The sequence below is a fragment of the Pan troglodytes genome, chromosome 6, assembly GCF_028858775.2.
Source record: "Pan troglodytes isolate AG18354 chromosome 6, NHGRI_mPanTro3-v2.0_pri, whole genome shotgun sequence".
Lineage (NCBI taxonomy): Eukaryota > Metazoa > Chordata > Mammalia > Primates > Hominidae > Pan > Pan troglodytes.
The window spans coordinates 96,888,134-96,906,690 of NC_072404.2; the positions used below are offsets into that span (position 1 = coordinate 96,888,134).

Sequence of the window (18,557 nt, forward strand, 5' to 3'; positions counted from 1 at the left end):
TTATCGTACCTCAGCCTCCCAAGTAGCTGGGATTACAGGCGTGTGCCACCACACCCAGCTAATCTTTTTTTTAAATTTTTATTTGAGATGGAGTTTCACCATATTGGCCAAGCTGGTCTCGAACTCCTGACCTCAAGTGATCCACCCACCTTGGCCTCCCAAAGTGCTGGGATTACAGGCATGAGCCACTGTGCTTGACCTCAGACTGCTAGAATTTAATAAATGAGATCTAAAAGAGTAAAAGCTTTCATAGCATGTGTTGTTAAGACAATATGAATATGCAATACAGCTACAATAACTCAAATCTGTTCCTCAGGAATACAGTAACTTACATACAATAAAATCTGATAACCAGCCTGGGCAACATAACGAGACCCTGTCTCTACAAATAATTAAAAAATTAGCTGGGCATGATGGCACGCGCTTGTAGTCCCAGTTACTTGGGAGGCTGAGGCAGGAGGATCGCTTGAGCCCAGAAGATCAAGGCTGCAGTGAGCTATGATCATACTGCTGCACTCCAGCCTGGATGACAGAGTAAGACTCTGTCTCTAAAAAAAATTGTTTTTAAAAAATCTGATTAATAGATTTTGCTTATAAAGTGAGCAGTATTCCTATTTCCCTATAACCTTTGCTATGTAAAAGTACTGAATGTTGATGTATATTATTAGCAGTTATTGAAAGGAATCTATGATCTAGGAAGTTTTATTTTATCATCAGCATATTTGAAAGTACAAATTTTATTAAGTTTCCACTTAAAATACTTTCATTCAGGAGTCAGGAGTAGATCAAACAGTTGAAACATCAAACTCACCGGCGTTAGGCCTTCCGTGCTGTAGCTGTCAATCAAAGGGGTTTTTTCAATGATCATGATGATGTGGGCTGCTGATATTTTGGCTTTGGCATAGTCAGGAGCAAATGAACTGACTTGCCCCACGGCCATGGCACCAAAGACAACAGCTGAAAATACTCTGGAAAGCACAAACACAAAACATGTGCACAGCATTACCATCACAATGCTAGAAAGCTGACACTCCTTTTTTTTTTTTTTTTTTTTGAGGTGGGGTCTTCCTGTGTTGCCCAGGCTGGAGTGCAGTAGTGCAATCAGAGCTCACTAAAGATATGATCTCCAGGGCTTAAGCGATCTTCCCACCTCAGCCTCTGTAGTAGCTGGGACTACAACTGTGCATGACCACACCAGCTAATTTTTTATTTTTTGTAGAGATGGGGGTCTCCCTATATTGCCCAGGCTGGTCTCGAACTACCGGGCTGAAGTGAACCTCCTGCTTCAGCCTCCAAAAGTGCCGGGATTATAGGTGTGAGCCACCATGCCTGGCCAAAAGTTGACACTTCTATAACCAGAGAGCTTTGCCTCTAATAGTTATAAAACAGATGTTAAAAATAAAACAAACACATTTCCTTATAAGTTCATGTCAATGTGATAGATTGATTGCAAAATGGCCCATTTTTTTCCCTCTGTATACCTCTCTCTGTATCCTCATCTTCTTGCACTGTGACCTTTGCAGCACTCTTTGAATCTGGGATGGCCTTGTGACTTGCTTTGGCCAACAGGATATGGTAGAAATCACTTTTGCCAGTTCCAAGCCTATGACTCAGGGGGCCTTATATGCTTTGTGAGCATGCATGCATGTGTTCTCTCTCTCTTTCTCTCTCTCTCTCTCAGAATTCTGCCACTGTCTCAAACCCAGGATAGCCTGCTGGAGGATGAGGCACACATGGAGGAGAGCTGTCTGAATCCCAACCAACCAGCTACAGACACAATCCACTACAGACACATGAGTAAGTCCAGCTGAGATCCACTATGCCTAATCCAGATCAGTAGAACTTCACAGCTAACCCACAGGTTTGTGGGCAAAAATATGTATGTCTCTGAGGTTTAGTGGCTGATTGTTACACAGCATTATTGTGGTAATCAACAACGGATACAGTCAGTGATGTTGGAATTACATCAGATTCTTAAAAACCTATGAATTGTGCAACAAAAAGAAAGTTTCTTACAGAGCCAGATATCATGTTGCTCTTAAGATGCACTGACGTTCTTATCTATGACATGGGAATCACAGCAACTTAAAGTTGGGAAGGACCTTACAGGTATCAAGACCAGCTCTCCATGTTCGTGCCTGGACACCTCCCCTAAATTGGCTTCCATCCTCTGTTTTAGGAAGTAGCATGTTTGATTGTCTATTGTTAAACAGTTCTTTTTCAAACTGAAGAAAAAATTTACTTCCTTTTACATAAGACAGGCCTACAAGTCTTGAAATATTGCTAAAAACTCCTTTGCTTCTTTGATAACTCCTTTCACTGCCCTTCTCTGGACACATTTATTAATATGCTTTTTTTAAACACAAGCCTGGAACAGACATAATACTTGGGAACCCTCCCAGAATACAGGGAATTCATCGCTTTCTTTCCTCTGGACTCTATGCCTATGTTTGTGTAGCATATTGTGTCATTAGTTTTTGTTTGTTTGTTTGTTTAACTAGCACTAAATAAAACACCGATAGTTAATCTTGGACTTGTGATCATTTAAACCTATGGGACCTTTTTCTAATGCACTGTTCTTCAGACAGGTCTTCCTTTTCCTTAACTTGGAAGGTTGATTTTGCAAACCTAAATGCCCCAATGTCAGCAACTTTCATCAATTCAATTTTTTGGAGTAAAGCAATATATCAAATAATTATCTAATCAAAGCCCCAATGCCAGTGATACTTGGTTTTGATCTCTAGGCCATAATCACAAATAGCACCTGCATATCATTTGTCCAATGTACATCTTTAATGGAAATTTAGATGTCTTTTTGGGGGTCATCCTGAGCAAACTGTAATGCATGGACAACTCAATGTTTAAAAAGGACAGAAATACTATACTAACACATTATACTGCCAGGCTTATATGATTCTGGTTTAAATATAAAATTATATCGCTACTAATTACGTTATGCTATCAAGAGGCAGAATCTTACCCACCTCCAAATCTAGAAGCTCAGAAAGATTACACATACTTTTGACCGCCAAATTGCATATTTGGGTACTTTTGTAGTATAATTGCTTCAGGCTTATCTTCCTCTGACCGAGGTACAATTATCTACATTCAGAACAATGTAGCAGAAAAATCCCAATATAACTTTTCCTTTGTCATTTCTGAATTCATTTGGCCTTACCTTCCAACTCCTCTCTTATCAAGGGAAAGTAAACCTATCCTGGAATTGCCAAAGGCTTGCAGAACTTAGTACAACACATCTGTATTTTACTTGCTCTGTAAGAAAGTCCTTTAAAAGGAGCCAGTCAGACTCCTTGCTCAGGGCTAGGCTTCTTCCCAAATGCCAAGGCCTTCTCAAAATCTCCGAATGGAATCACTCCACTCAGTCACAGATTTGGAAAGGTCAGCTATGTGTGAGCCAGCAATGAGGAAAGAAGTTACTGCTCCTCCAAATGAAAGGGGGTGCTTCAATGGTGGCACATGAAGACTCGGAGGCAAAAATGCCGATTTAGGAATCACCAGAATCTCTTCATGAGGCTTCACAGTAGGGTTTCCTATCTAGACATGAAGCATGTTCATCCCAGCTTTATTTTTAGAGTTTAACTAAATAATAGCCCAATACTTACAACAGAACATCCTCAAAGCTCATGAGTTTATGTGCCACCAAGTAGGCTCCAAACCGGAAACATCCAGCATAGGAAAAATACATCATTGCCTGGGTGAAGGAAAATGTAATTCCAAAGATGTGTGCTTTCCTCAAAGAGTTTCTGAAAAGAAGACATTTGAAAACTCATTCCACTTTCATTTCTCAGTCCTTAAAATGTAACTTTTGATAGGTTGGCAGTAGGGCACAGAGGCATGACCGACAAAAATGAGTTTCGTTTCCAAAGAACTAAGTTTGGTCCTCACTTTACACTTAACAGTTGTGCAAATTTGGGAAACTGCCTAACCTCTGAGACTCAGTGTTTTTATCTTTAATGTAGAATTAACTACACCTCAAAGTGTTGATGTAAAGAGAAAATAATCCAATGACTGTAAAGAGCCGGTTAGGGATCGATAAGTAAAAGTTATCTCCCTTTCTCCCCACTTTTGGACACATAGTATGGAAGTACTCTACGTAAATATTCATTCCGCACACAGTTACCCAACACCTACAAGGTGAAGGGGCCATGATGGGTTGACATAGAGGAAACAGGCATGTTCTTGACTTAGGAGACCTGACTTGAGTTGAATTACTATTTATGCATTAGAGGTGCCTTATGAATAATCTGTTATAGGAAGAAAGGAGAAGCACTAAATTCTTCAGGGGTCTTAGAGAAGGCTTTAAAAGGGGGTTGACATTCTAGAATCATGATATGGATCCAGCTCAGTGATATGGAGGTGTGGGTGGGGGCAGGTTAGCAAGTGGGCAGCCCTGGGCTTCCAACCCCTCCTGCTACCAGATCAACTCTGCTTTTACCTTCATCACATATGAAGATTTCAAATAATTTTTTTTTAGACAAAAAGGCTCTGCCATCATTTTTTTAAAATAAAAGCTTAAAAATCCATCAATAAGGTCCAGCTCTCTCCTTTTATTATAAGAAACAGACTCAGAAAGCTTGGGCTTGCTTATGTTCACACCACTTATTAGAGCCTTCACTGGGATGACTGTGTTAAAGGAAGAAGGTCTGCACTGGAGAAGGGGTAAAAAGCAGAAAGACAGGTAAATCCAGGAAGCACCATCCTCTCTGTGTCCCACAGGTACCTCAAATTTCAGGTTCCATAAATAACTCATTTTCAACTAGAGCAAATTATAGGGTCATATCCTATCTGGACATCAGATAGTCATTCTCAGCATCATGTCTCCCTCCCTTCTCATCAGTGACCCATTCTTACAGGTTCTACCTCAGAGATGTCCCTGCCTTAGTTCAGGGTCTTGTACTTTCTCTCTTGCATAATTACAACTGTTTCTCAATGGGTTACCTTCGAGCACTTTCTCCACTTGCTCCCTACCTTCTAGCCAAAGTAATCCCTCTGAAAACAAATATGATGATTGAAAAATTATTCACACTCTCCTCCCACTCTTCAGCGGTTATTACCTGTATGGTACCTGCAAACTCTGAGCATACATATGTTCAAACTTCTGCTCCTGAGTCAAAGAAACAACGGTTCGGAAGTTTTCTATTGCTTCAGAAGCGATCTGTAACAGACAGCACCGATCACCAAGAGGCACAAGAGTAAATAGTGGTGATTAATTTGAATTCTATAAAACAGACTAATGAAAATAATTTTATGATTACATATTTATTATTATGTATGAGCATTTTCTCTGTAGAAAAAGATACTAAGTAATTTATCAAACTGAGTTATGGATCTGGAAGGAAGATTGACTAATTTAAACTTCTCCTTTGCAGAAATAGAAGCTAAGACTTAAATGGATTAAGGCATTGCTTAAAGCCACACAGCTTTACGTGGCTTCGCAAAATTAACCAGAGAACTCACAGTACTTCTATTGCAGTGCTCTTTCTTCTATGATGATCACATTTTAAGTTCACAGTTATTTTACACTTATTTTTAAAATGTGATGTTTATATTTTTCTCTTTATCATTGCCATTTGTGACAATTGAAGAATGTTTGGAAAATAGTGAAAGAATGCAGGCAATAAAAAGTAAATTTTAGATACATTCGAAGGCTTACTCCTCTCTGCCTGTGGAGGCTTACCCCTTTCTGCCCGTGGACGCCACCAAGGAAGCATCCTTAAAGTCTCTCTTTCCCCTGCCGTCATGTCTAAGTCAGAGTCTCCTAATGAGCCCAAACAGCTGAGGAAATTCTTCATTGGAGGTTGAGCTCTACATTGGTTGACCAATGAGAGCCTGAGGAGCCATTTTGAGCAATGGGGAATGCTCATGGATTGCGTGGTAATGAGAGATCCAAATACCAAGCGCTCAAGGGACTTTGGGTTTGTCACATATGCCACTGTGGAGGAGGTGGATGCAGCCATGAATGCAGGCCATACAAGGTGGATGGAAGAGTTGTGGAACCAAAGAGAGCTGTCTCAAGAGAAGATTCTCAAAGACCAGATGCCCACCCAACTGCGAAAAAGATATTTGTTGGTGGCATTAAAGACACTGAAGAACATCACCTAGGAGATTATTTTGAATAGCATGGAAAAATTGAAGTGATTGAAATCATGACTGACCAAGGCAGTGATAAGAAAAGGGGCTTTGCTTTAGTAACTTTTGACGACCATGACTCCATGGGTAAGACTGTCACTGAGAAATACCCATACTGTGAATGGCCACACTTGTGAAGTTAGGAAAGCCCTGTCAAAGCAAGAGATGGTGAGTGCTTCATCCAGCCAAAGAGGCAAAGCAGCTCTGGGAACTTTGGTGGTGGTCGTGGAGGTAGTTTCGGTGGGAATGACAACTTTGGTCATGGAGGAAACTTCAGTGGTCATGGTGGCTTTGGTGGCAGCTGTGGTGGTGGTGGATATAGTGGCAGTGGGGATGGCTATAATGGATTTGGTAATGATGGAAGCAATTTTGGAGGTGGTGTAATGATTTTGGCAATTACAACAATTAGTTTTACATTTTGGACCCATGAAGGGAGGAAACTTTGGAGGCAGAAGCTCTGGCCCCTATGCTGGTACAGGCCAGTACTTTGCCAAACCATGAAACCAAGGTGGCTATGGCAGTTCCAGTAGCAGCAGTAGCTACAGCAGTGGCAGAAGATTTTAAATTACTGCCAGGAAACAAAGCTTAGCGGGAGATAAGAGCCAGAGAAGTGACAGGGAAGCTACAGTTTACAACAGATTTGTGAACTCAGACAAGCACAGTGGTGGCAGGGCCTAACTGCTACAAGAAGACATGTTTTAGACAAATACTCACGTGTATGGGTAAAAAACTCGAGGACTATATTTGTGACTAATTGTATAACAGATTCTTTTAGTTTCTGTTCTGTGGAAAGTGTAAAGCATTACAACAAAGGGTTTTAATGTAGATTTTTTTTGGCACCCATGCTGTTGATTGTTAAATGTAATAGTCTAATCATGATGCTGAATAAATGTGTCCTTTTTATAAAAAAAAAAAGTATATTTTACACATTTCCACATTGTTTTTTTCCTAAGTGCATAAATATATTTAAAAAGATTGGAATGAAACTCTATATTTAGCTCTATATCATTATTTTTTACCTCCATATCAAAAGCATTTTCCAAGTTCATTAAATACACATTAATAATGAGATGTGTAATGAGTCCTTTAATATCATAACCAATTAAGTATTCCTTTATTGTTGAGCCAGGTTTTCAATTCCTTTTTTATTAAAAATAGTGGTGAGATAAACATCTTTGTACCTAAACATTTGTCCATATTGAATTGGTTTATTAGGAAAATTTCTTAAGGTGAAATTAATAAGTCAAAGAAAACTAACTTTTTTTTTTAGAAACGGGGTCTTGCTCTGTTGCCCAGGCTGCAGTGCAGTGGCAATTCACTGGTGTGATCATCATAGCTCACTGCAGCCTCACACACCTGGGTAAGCAATCCTCCTGCCTCAGTCTGCCAAGTAGCTAAGACTACAAGCACATGGCACTACACCTGGCTTGAATTAAATTTTTTAATTTTTTAAGGAATGTGGCACATACTATCAATCTGTTTTCCAGAAAGTTTTGGGCTGGGTATGGTGACTCATGCCTGTAATCCCAGCAGTTTGGGAGATGGAGGCAGGTGGATCATTTGAAGTAAGGAGTTTGAGACCAGCCACCATCAACATGGTGAAACCCCATCTCTACTAAAAATACAAAAATTAGCTGGGCATGGTGGCACATGCCTTAATCCCACGCTACTGGGAGGCAGAGGAAGCGCTTGAACTGGCGAGACAGAGATTGCAGTGAGTCAAGATGGCGTCACTGCACTCTAGCCTGGGCAACAGAGTGAGACTCCATCTTAAAAAGAAAGTTTCCATCATTCAATTATGTTGTAATCAAATGTTACTTCCAACAAGGCAATTTGATTAGGAAACATACATCCTTCAGCACCTCTGGAGTCTGAGTAAAGGGATATGGAAAAAGCAAAGAACACCAGTGTACAAGATGAGATTTCAGCCTACATCAGCCGCACCACCTTGAACCAACATGCTGTCTCATTTTCCTCATTTGCAAAATGAGGACGATGGACTAGAGGGTCTCTAAAGTCCCTTTTAATGCTATGATTTTAAGAGAAATAATTTCCAGAATTATAAGTCACCAAGAGAAATGACTCTTTATTGTTTAAGATGTTCTTCCTCTCTCTGGCCTCTGCACTGGTCAGAACAGATTCTAATAAAGACACATTTAATTTAGAGTGTTTTATAGCTTAAAATCATAAACATGAAATTCCACTTATTCTTCACTGAATCTTACATAAATTACCTAACTTCAAACATAACAGCAAGCATTTCATAAGACATTAAGTCAGTTTTGAAGACTAATATCAAAATCTATTAGAAGTAAAAAAAAAATTAGTAACATTCTTAGAAACAAAAACTTATTTAAAAATAAAATTTTAAATATTATTCTTACACTGACAGGCCAAGAAGGTTGAATTATGTTTACCATAAGATACTTAGAAAATTAGGAAAATGGCAGGTTTATTTTAAAATATTGTATAAACTTCTTTTACACATTATAAAAATGATATATAGTCACTTTAGAAAATCGTAAAAGTGCAGAAAGCAAAAGGTGAGGAGAAAAAATTCACCTTCAAATTCCCAAAGACAATCCTTTTGTCAGACACATTAGAACCATCATTCTCAGCAAACTATCGCAAGGACAAAAAACCAAACACCGCATGTTCTCACTCATAGGTGGGAACTGAACAATGAGAACACATGGACACAGGAAGCGGAACATCACACACTGGGGCCTGTTGTGGGGTAGAGGGAGGGGGGAGGGATAGCATTAGGAGATATACCTAATGTTAAATGACAAGTTGGTGGGTACAGAACCCCAACATGGCACATGTATACATATGTAACTAACCTGCACGTTGTGCACATGTATCCTAAAACTTAAAGTATAATAAAAATAAAAAAATAAAATAAAATAAAAGCTGAAGTTTCACAAGCAAAAAAAAAAAAGAAATATTTCTAATTATCGGAATTCTAACAAACAGGTTTTCTAGATTAGTAAGAAAATTCAACAGACTATAACAATGTCTGCTGAAAAGCAGATTTTACTGTATATTTCAGTGTAATGGTTTTAAGAAATATTTTCTGTGCACCATTTTCTAAGGCAGGAGTGTCTTGTCTGAGATTGGTTTGTAAATGTCATTGCTTTTTAGTGTGTATATAGCCCAATAAAAGTGGGAGTTTGAGTCACAGACCTAAAAGTGGTGAGTAAAACAGTATAATAACTTCAGGACTGTCTTCATCTTGACGCACAATGAAGCAATTAGGAAAAGGCTTAATTAGCACCCCGCATCCTCACAGCTTCGTTTATTCCAAGAGTTTTAAATGGAGACTCAGTAATCACCATCAGGAGAGAGAATTTCTAATCCAAGAACAAATAGCATCGAGTTTCCCTCGGAAACTGTTGTGTACTAAATAATTTTGAAGAAATAAAAATGTATGTTTCTAGAAAGAAAAAACAGCCTCCTGACATTACTCTTCCTACCCTCAAATAAACAAGTTTACGGCTTTTATTTCTGAAAAGTAAAAAAGCATCTACAATGGAGCCTTGGACAACATGGGGGTTAGGGAGACTGACCCCTCGTGCAGTTGAAAATTCACATATAGCTTCTGAATCCCCAGAAACTTAACTACTGATAGCCTGCTGTCAACCAGAAGTCTTACCAATAACATAAACAGTCAATTAACATGTATTTTGTATGTTATATGTAATATATATTTGTATTTTTATAATAAAGTGAGCTAGAGGGAAGAAAATGTTATTAAGAAAATCACAAGGAAGAGAAAATATATTTACTATTCATTAAGCGGAAGTGGATCATTTAAAGGTCTTTATCTTCATCATCTTTATATTGAATAGGCTAAGGAAAAGGAGGAAGAAGAGGGATTGGTCTTGCTGTCTCAGGGGTGGCAGAGGGGAAGAGGCAGAGGAAGTGGAAGGGGAGGCGGGAAAGGCAGGCACACCTGGTGTGACTGACATGCATTGTGGTCTCTGTCTGACTTTTTCCTTTTTCATTTCTCTAAAAATGTTTCAATATGGTACCAATCCTTCCTCCACTGTTTGCTTCAGTTTCAGTGCCTGTATCACAGAAGGGTCCATGTCATAAAAGAAGTTAAAAGCAGTCCTGAATAACTGAAACTCTTTTGCCAGATTGTGTAAAGTTAGTTTTCTGGCACTGCTTCTCCTATATCTTCTTCCGCATTGTTTGGCAGTGGTTTGGAAACACTCATCTTTATCTAGTCATCTTCTGTTAATTCCTCTGGTGTGATGTTTATTTGCTCTTGAAGTTCTCCAAAATCTATACCTTGAAAGCCTTCACCCACCACCTTTTTTTTTTTTCATATCTCCTATTTCTTTTTGTGGTTTCCTTGATTGGCTCTGTCATAAATCCTGTGAAATCATGTACATCTAGACACAGTTTTCTCCAGCAGAAATTTATCATTTTAGGATTACAGACTTGCATGATGTTCTTCTCTCTGGTGGCTCTCTACCATAGCATTAACAATCCTTTCTGTAGAGTACCATGTGCTTTGTGATGAGCCTTAAAAATCCTTATGAGTGGCGAGGCACAGTGGCTCACACCTGTAATCCTAGCACTTTGGGAGACTAAGGCAGGAGGATCGCTTAAGCTCAGGAGTTCGAGACCAGCCCAGGCAACACAGTGAGACCTCATGTCTACAAAAAATTTATTTAAAAAAAAAAGATTCTTATAACCCCCTCATCTAAAGGCTGAATTAGAGACATGTTTAGGAGGCAAGCAGACCACTTCAATACCTTTGATGTTAAACTCATGGGTTCTGGGTGGCCAGGAGCATTGTCTAATATCAAAAGAACTTTAAAAGGCAGTCCGTTGCTGTCTAAGTACTTTCTGACTTCAAGAACAAAGAAAGCATCAATGTAACCAATCCGGAAAAAGTGCTCTCATTGTCCACGCCTTCTTGTACAACCAAAATACTGGCAGCTGAGGCTTATCTTTTCCCTTCAAGGATCAGGGATGAGCAGCTTTACACATAAGAGCATATCTATAGATATGGACTCATCCTAAACCGGATTGCATTTATACAAAACAGTAGAGTTAGCCTACTCCTTTCTGACATAAATCCTTGGACTTGCTTCTCTTCCTTATTAATAAAAGTCCTTTGTGGCATTTTTTTTTCTAAAATAGGGTACTTTCAACTGCATTAAAAACCTTTTCAGGCAGATATCCTTTCTTCTCAATGATTTTTTTTAATAGCATCTAGGAACATTTCTGCTGCCTCTTGACTGGCAGAAGCTGCTTCTCCTGCTATCTTGACGTTTTTTTAAAGCCAAATATCTTTCTAAAATTATCAAACCATCCTTTGCTGGCATTAAATGATCCAGCTCTGATCCTTCATCTTACTTTTAATTTGAATTGACTTTGCTTTTCCTCTAATCATATTAGAGTCTATAGGTATGCCTTTCTTACAGCAATCCTGCACCCATGTGAAAGCTGCATTTTCAATATGAGATAAATGTATTGTACAAAAAGTGCAAGGTTTTTGCACCTGCTGTTGTAGCTGCAGTGATGGCTTTTATGAATTTTGTTTTTGTTTTGTTTTGTTTTCTTTTACAATGGTTCTTATGCTAGATTCATTTATCTTGAAATGGCAGGCAACTAACTGCAGCTGCAGACCTCACATCTATAGTATGTATCAAGCAGTTCAACTTTTTCCTGTAATGTCATGACTTTTCTCTGCTTGTTGGGAGCACTTCCAGCAACACTAGTGTCACTTGATATGGGTTCCCTGGTGTTATTTAATGTTTATGATATTGCACTAAACATGATTTTTAAAATACGCAAGAATCATGAGAGATCACTTTTTATTGCAGTATGCAGTTTACTGGAGAGATGAACTGCTCCTGCTGAGATTATTAGTGTCACTGCATTTTAAGCAGATACAACACTTGAACTCACTGCAGTAGCAACAGGAAGTGGCTACAAAATTACTGGGGTAGTACAGTACATACTATGGTTTTATTTTATGATTTAACACTATGTATTAGTCTGTTCTCATGCTGCTAATAAAGACATGCCCAAGATTGGGTAATTTATAAAGGAAAGAGGTTTAATGGACTCACAGTTCCACATAGCTGGGGAGGCCTCACAATCATGGCGGAAGATGAAGGAAGAGCAGAGGGACATCTCACATGGCAGCAGGCAAGACAGCATATGCAGGGGAACTCCCCTTTATAAAATCATCAGATCTCATGAGACTTATTCACTATCATGAGAATAGCATGGGAAAAACCCACTCCCAGGATTCATTTACCTCCCACTGGGACCCTCCCATAACATGTGAAGATTATTACCATTCAAGGTGAGATTTGGATGAGGACACAGAGCCAAAACATGTAACACTGTATCTTTACAGTTGTTGACATGTGTCTTGACTGTGAATGGTGACTTATATGGTCTATAAGTGTTTGTGTGCATAAAATTTGATCACTTTTAACTTTTTTTTATAATAGGTTTGTGTATATCTTATGGTAGTAAATAATAAGACTAGTAACTACATATATTTTATGCATTTATAACATACTTAACTTTTTCTTAATTTTTTGATATTTCTAGGCTACATGGCTTGTGAGTTTTTTCAAATTGTTGCAAATCTTCAAAAAATTTTCCAATACATTTATTGAAAAAAACCTACATATAAGTGGACCCACTCAGTTCAAACCCGTGCTGTTCAAGGGTCACCTGTATTTTATAAAGATGCTCACTAGTCCACAATAATGTGCTGAAAAACTGCAGAGCACAGATCACAGGCAGGGTAGAGGTTATGAGCAGGTTTTGACATCATGCAGTCAGAATAAGTGTGGGCTCTAATGTCACATACACCATTAATCAATAAACAAATGGTACACCATTAACCAATAAACAAAGAAATAGGAAAGAAACATCAAGGGCTGCGAAGTATCATGAATTAATTCAGGTGTCAGGAATGGCCTCTCTGAAGAGGTAATAATTTTGGGATATGAATAACGTAAAGTCAGCCAAGAGAAGATCAGAGGCAATCAGCTTAAAACATTCCAGGAATTGCAAGAATGCCCACTGGGCCAGGGCACACAGGCATAAGAGACTGTGATGCCAGATAAGGCCATAAAGGTCATCAGGAGTTAGATCATACAGAGTTTGATAATCCATGATAAAAGATTAGATTTTGTTCCAAGTGTGATCAGAAGCCATTTGGGAGTTTTAAGTAAGGGTTGGCATTATTAGATTTTTATTTATGAGAGGTCAGAATGACTTCTGTAAGAATGTAGACTATAGTTGGACAAGAATGGAAGAAGTTGAAGCAGGGAGATTGGTTAGGAGGCTGTTGCTGTGTGACTGTGAGCAAGTTACTTGATCTCTCTGAATCTTGGGTTTCATTATCTATCCAACAGGGATAATTCAACAGGGTTATTGACAGCATTAAATTAGATCAAGTATTTAGAGCTGTTAGAAGGATACTTGTTATATAAGAAGGACTAAATAGCAGCTTGAGAATTGTGATCAGGTGGAAGTTGATTTTCAATATTATGTGGACTGGTTGGTGAAGATCCACTACTTTCCCTACCTACTTCTGTCCCTCTCATGAGCCACCCCTGAATTAGAAAATGTATCACATCCCTGACCTTTGCTCAGAAAATCTGCCATATCCACACATAATTCATTTCCATCTGCTCCCCTTCCTTTGGCCCCTCTGACAGAACTCCAAGAGTCTTAAATCTCATGTGTCACTACAAAGGTGCTAACCTGTGGTTTGCATGAATTAGCTTAGGATCAGATTGTATCATCTTCTTCCTAAAAGCAATCTAAGACTCCCTTCTGGGACATTTCAAATACCTCATTAAATAATGACACTGTTAACTAGAATGCTTTCTCCTTTTTTTATATTTTGTCCTAGATTTTTCCATCTTCTCAGGGGAAGAGTCAACACCATGGGGGAGACCCCCAAAGTACAATATTAAAGGAAGTCATTGGCACAGAATGTATTCCCTGGCAGGGGCCAACGTTACTTGAGCCAGACCACAATAGACCCCTGTGGGTCAGCACCATCCTGATGTACCTCCAGAAATAGGCCTCCGGGAGCCTGATAGGATGCCTCGCATGAGGTTTGTCCCCTACAGACACTGGCTGGGGAGGTACTACAGCTGGCCCAAAAGATTTTCCAGAGGGAACCCCCCAAAAATGGGATAAAGAGTCTGAAGAGATAGCAGAGTGGTAAAGGACAAAGCATTAGTGGCAATGACCAACATCTGGGGCCTTCTTCATCATTCACTTGGTGAGGTAGCTGGGCCTACTGACAACCAGAGCCACTCCGATCTGTGTGAGTCCCTGCCCTAACTCCTGGGAATCTCAGAATGTTCATCACACATATATCCCTGTCCTAAATGTTAGTTACGGCAGTCAGCCCTGCTCTGACCTCTCATTTCCACTATGATACAGATCATGTGATATCAGACTGCATTCTGCCATCAGAGGAACTCTTTGTTTTATAACAGAAAGAGAAACAACTTTGGAGCACAACTGTCTGAGTTTGAATCCCAGCTCCAAGACCTATCAGCTCTAAAGTCCAGAGCCATGACCTGCCTGTGCCTCAGCCCCACTAGAAAAATGAGATAATAGACCCCATATGGTTGCTATAAGGAATAAGACATTTGCCAGGAAACACAGTAAATGCCACATAAGCATTTGTTAAATAATGGGAAAAAATAGACAAGTATGCAGGGGAAAAAAAAGAAGTAAAAAACGGGTAAAGATAAACAGAAATAGGATGAAGGGAGGAGCATGACAAAAAAAAAAAAAGAAAGAGTGGTAGTAATTTAAAACAGATATAATAAATACCCCTAGCATTTTTCCATATTTAATCTCCCCCCTCACATGTACAAATAAAATGGGCTTACTTTCCTCAATAAAGGAATGGATTTAAGCTTGAAAGAAAAGAAAGAAAGCAAGAAAGCAAGCAAGCAAGCAAGCAAGAAAGAAAGAAAGAAAGAAAGAAAGAAAGAAAGAAAGAAAGGAAAGAAAAGAAGGAAGAAGGGAAGGAAGGAAAAAAGGAAAGAAAAGAAGGAAAGAAGGAAGGAAGGAAAGAAGGAAGGAAGGAGTGGAGAGAGAGTGAAAGTGAGAGAAAAGAAAGAAGAAAATAACTAAGGGAAGGAGGAAAGTGGGGAGGAAGGAAGAACAGTGTGAAGACAATGGCCTGAAAACTGAAAAAGTCTGTTAAAGTTAATTATCAGTTTTTGAGTCCAAGAACTGGCTTTGCTACTTTCTGTAAGTTTCTAATTTACTGAATAAGCATGAAAAAGATTGCTTTGAGGAATGGTTATAAACACATTCTTAGAGCATAGTAAGCAGTAGGGAGTAACAAAATAACACTGATTAGAATACTTTACTCTACTTAATTAATCAATCATATTTAGTTTGACTCACCTTCCCAGCACCTTCTAGTTCTTTCTTATCTTTCAGTGCTTGTCCAGACAACATTTTCATTTCAACAACTCCTGCTATTGCAATGATGGGTACAATTGCTAAGAGTAACAGTGTTAGTTGCCAACCATAGATGAAGGATATAATTATTCCTGTCCCAAGATTTGCTATATTCTGGGTAATTACAGCAAGCCTGGAACCTATAGCCTGCAAAACAAAACAAATTAGAGAAATTTTAAAAATATTATCTTCACAACTCATGCTTCTATTTTCTGAAAACTCACCTTCATGAGACTATATTCATTATTTTCTCAGTAATGAACTAAAAAGTAAAGGTCTACTTGTAAGTTTATTGAGTTTCTACAGTAAGAATTTCCATGACTTCAGAATGCTGAAAGTAGAATATCAACAATCTAGAGTTCAATTATATATTCCTATCTCTTTGGATCTTTTAATACCAAGAAAACCTTCATTAATCACGGCAACATTACTAAAGCAATATCTGCAAATTAGCAAGATAAAGGAGTCTGACAAACTAGGAATGATGGAAATTTCCAACGTTAGGTATATTATTATTTGTAATTTAAGCCTAATGTTTGTCATTAATAATATTCAAATACATCTGGGTCTGTTTGAGATATAATGTTTAATTTGGAAAAAATACAGAGCTGAAAATTATGGAATTTAATTTAAGATAGTAAGCACGCATTATTATCTTCCCCTTGAATTCCAGAGGGAGTCTGAAGCATGACTTTCACTAGTGTGCACTGAGTTCCAGCTCTAAAGCCAGAAGTCAAACTGCAAAGTGAATTTAATCCACCACTGTATAATGTCCAACTGTAAACCAGATTTCCAACTCTGAAACCAAAAGTCAAGCTACAAAGTCAGTTTAGTCCATCACTCTATAATTTAGTCCAGCACATCTCCTCTACCCTGGAAATATTCTGTGCCCTCAAGCCATTCCAAATGCCTGCCCTGGCCCCAGATCTGCTTTTTCTGAAAAGGGGCTGGGTAAAATAAGGCTGAGATCTACTGGGCTACATTCCCAGGAGGTTAGGCATTCTAAGTCACAGGATGTGACAGGAGGTCAGCACAAGATACAGGTCGCTAAGACCTTGCTGATAAAACAAGCTGTGGTAAAGAAGCCAGCCAAATCCTACCAAAATCAAGATGGTGACAAAAGTGACCTCTGGTTGTTCTCACTGCTCATTATACGCTAATTATAATGTATTAGCATGCTCAAAGACACACCAGCGCCATGACAATTTACAAATGCCATGGCAACGTTACCCTATATGGTCTAAAAATGGGAGGAACCCTCAGTTCTGAGAAGAGCCCACCCCTTTTCCTGGGAAACTCATGAATAATCCACCCCTTGTTTAGCATGTAATCAAGAAGTAACAATAAGTATAAGCAGCTGAGCATCCCATGCTGCTGTTCTGCCTATGAAGTAGCCATTCTTTATTTTTTCACTTTCTTAATAAACTTGCTTTCACTTTACTCTGTGGATTCTCCTTGAATTCTTTCTTGTACAAGATCCAAGAACCCTCTTTCAAGGTCTGCATCGGGACTCCTTTCTAGCAACAATAGAATCCTTTATAATTCCCTACATTAATCCCTACAAAATCATTTAACACCTGTCTGATATAAACACCAGACTAGTACTTAGGAAAAGAGTGCTATAACTATCAGTAGCCTTTAAATACATTAAATTCCATACCATGGAGCTGCACCAGGGCTGAAAGAGGTATCATAAATAATAGAACACCTGTATATTTTGTTGATGCAATCATTGAGCTTATATTAAAGGGATGATTTGCCAAATTTGGGATAAATCAGACTGGAATGGTTTTCAAAGCCAGCTCTCTGCATTTCACATCTTTAGTTTGAAGGTCAAAGGATGCAAGCTGGAGAATGGCTGTGGCACAGGGATGATATAAGTTGCTCCTGTTCTCAGTATCTACAAGTTCTACTCAGAGCTCATTTCCCACTGCAGCTACTGACTTATGGGCTTGTGAGAGAAGCTCTTAGAATATCACCTAGAATCACTTCTAGGTGTGAGTTCATGGCAGAGGAATTACCTAGCTATTTAACCTTTCAGACATATAAATGTGCAGCTTTGGATAGTAGTGAAGGGCCACAGAAATAAATAAGATGGATCAAAGATGGCAAATTCTTTAATGTACCAAAAAGAGTAACTAAGAAGTCTAAGACCTTAAACTGCAAGGAGATTTAACCCCTCGGCTTCATTTGATTTAGCACTTCAGACATTACACTGATTACTATTCCTTTATTCTGAAGATTAACACTCACTGTCCTACATCTATTTCTACAGAGTAGGAGTCTATAGAAATATGGGGACTAAGATGAATGGAAGAGCACAGATTAGTAGCCAGAAAATTTTCATTGTAAAGACTAGGGTTGAGGGGAGGAACTAAAACCTGTCAGCCAAAAACAGGTCAGCTAGTGGTGTAAAGTAGATCCAACAGTCCTCTCTCAGTCAATCTGTGATAACAGCTACATTGGGCTTTCCTAGGTTGACAATGTTTGCCAACCTGCTCATTTCCTCTTCCCTGGTCTTTCCTTTTTAGCCACTGTTTTAAGTTCTGGAAAACAGTTTTGCTTGAGTGGCTCATATAAGGTGAGTGCAGCCATCTTGGCAGGGCCAAGTTCGAGGTGTCTTTGAGGAAACAAGTGAAAAGCAGAAGGTTGACCCCAGCAGGCAATTAGAGACAGTGAATATGGCAAAGGGCCTCACAAACAGCACTATGGAGGGAAAAAGTGACCACCAATTTTACAAATATAGGAACTCACTGTGGCCTAAGGCAGGTCATAACACCAGAGGAATTTAAGAGGCAGGAAGAAAAACTGCAATACAGAATGCCCTGAATACATCTGCTCTGGGTTCTGCTGCAAAAGACTGAGTTGCCTCCAGAATTGTGTCTTCCACGTCAAATGTGATGCGGGATATTTGTCCATCA

The 18,557-nt window shown here is 38.9% G+C and overlaps 1 protein-coding gene across 5 annotated transcripts in view; it reads right to left on the reverse strand.

The window, feature by feature from the left end:
* Positions 1-18,557, reverse strand: part of ABCB1 (ATP binding cassette subfamily B member 1) — a 98,956-nt gene that overhangs the window by 11,834 nt on the left and 68,565 nt on the right. For 3 of the 5 annotated variants that reach the window (XM_009453497.5, XM_063814645.1, XM_063814646.1), the window contains 4 exons: positions 15,580-15,783; positions 5,076-5,176; positions 3,624-3,764; positions 812-968 (listed from right to left, as the gene is read on the reverse strand). In XM_009453497.5, coding sequence (XP_009451772.3) covers positions 812-968; positions 3,624-3,764; positions 5,076-5,176; positions 15,580-15,783 — 603 coding nt within the window. Of the gene's footprint in view, positions 1-811; positions 969-3,623; positions 3,765-4,456; positions 4,670-5,075; positions 5,177-8,711; positions 8,878-15,579; positions 15,784-18,557 lie in introns of those variants that run through there. The other 2 variants (XR_010158572.1, XM_063814647.1) reach the window with 2 other exon arrangements.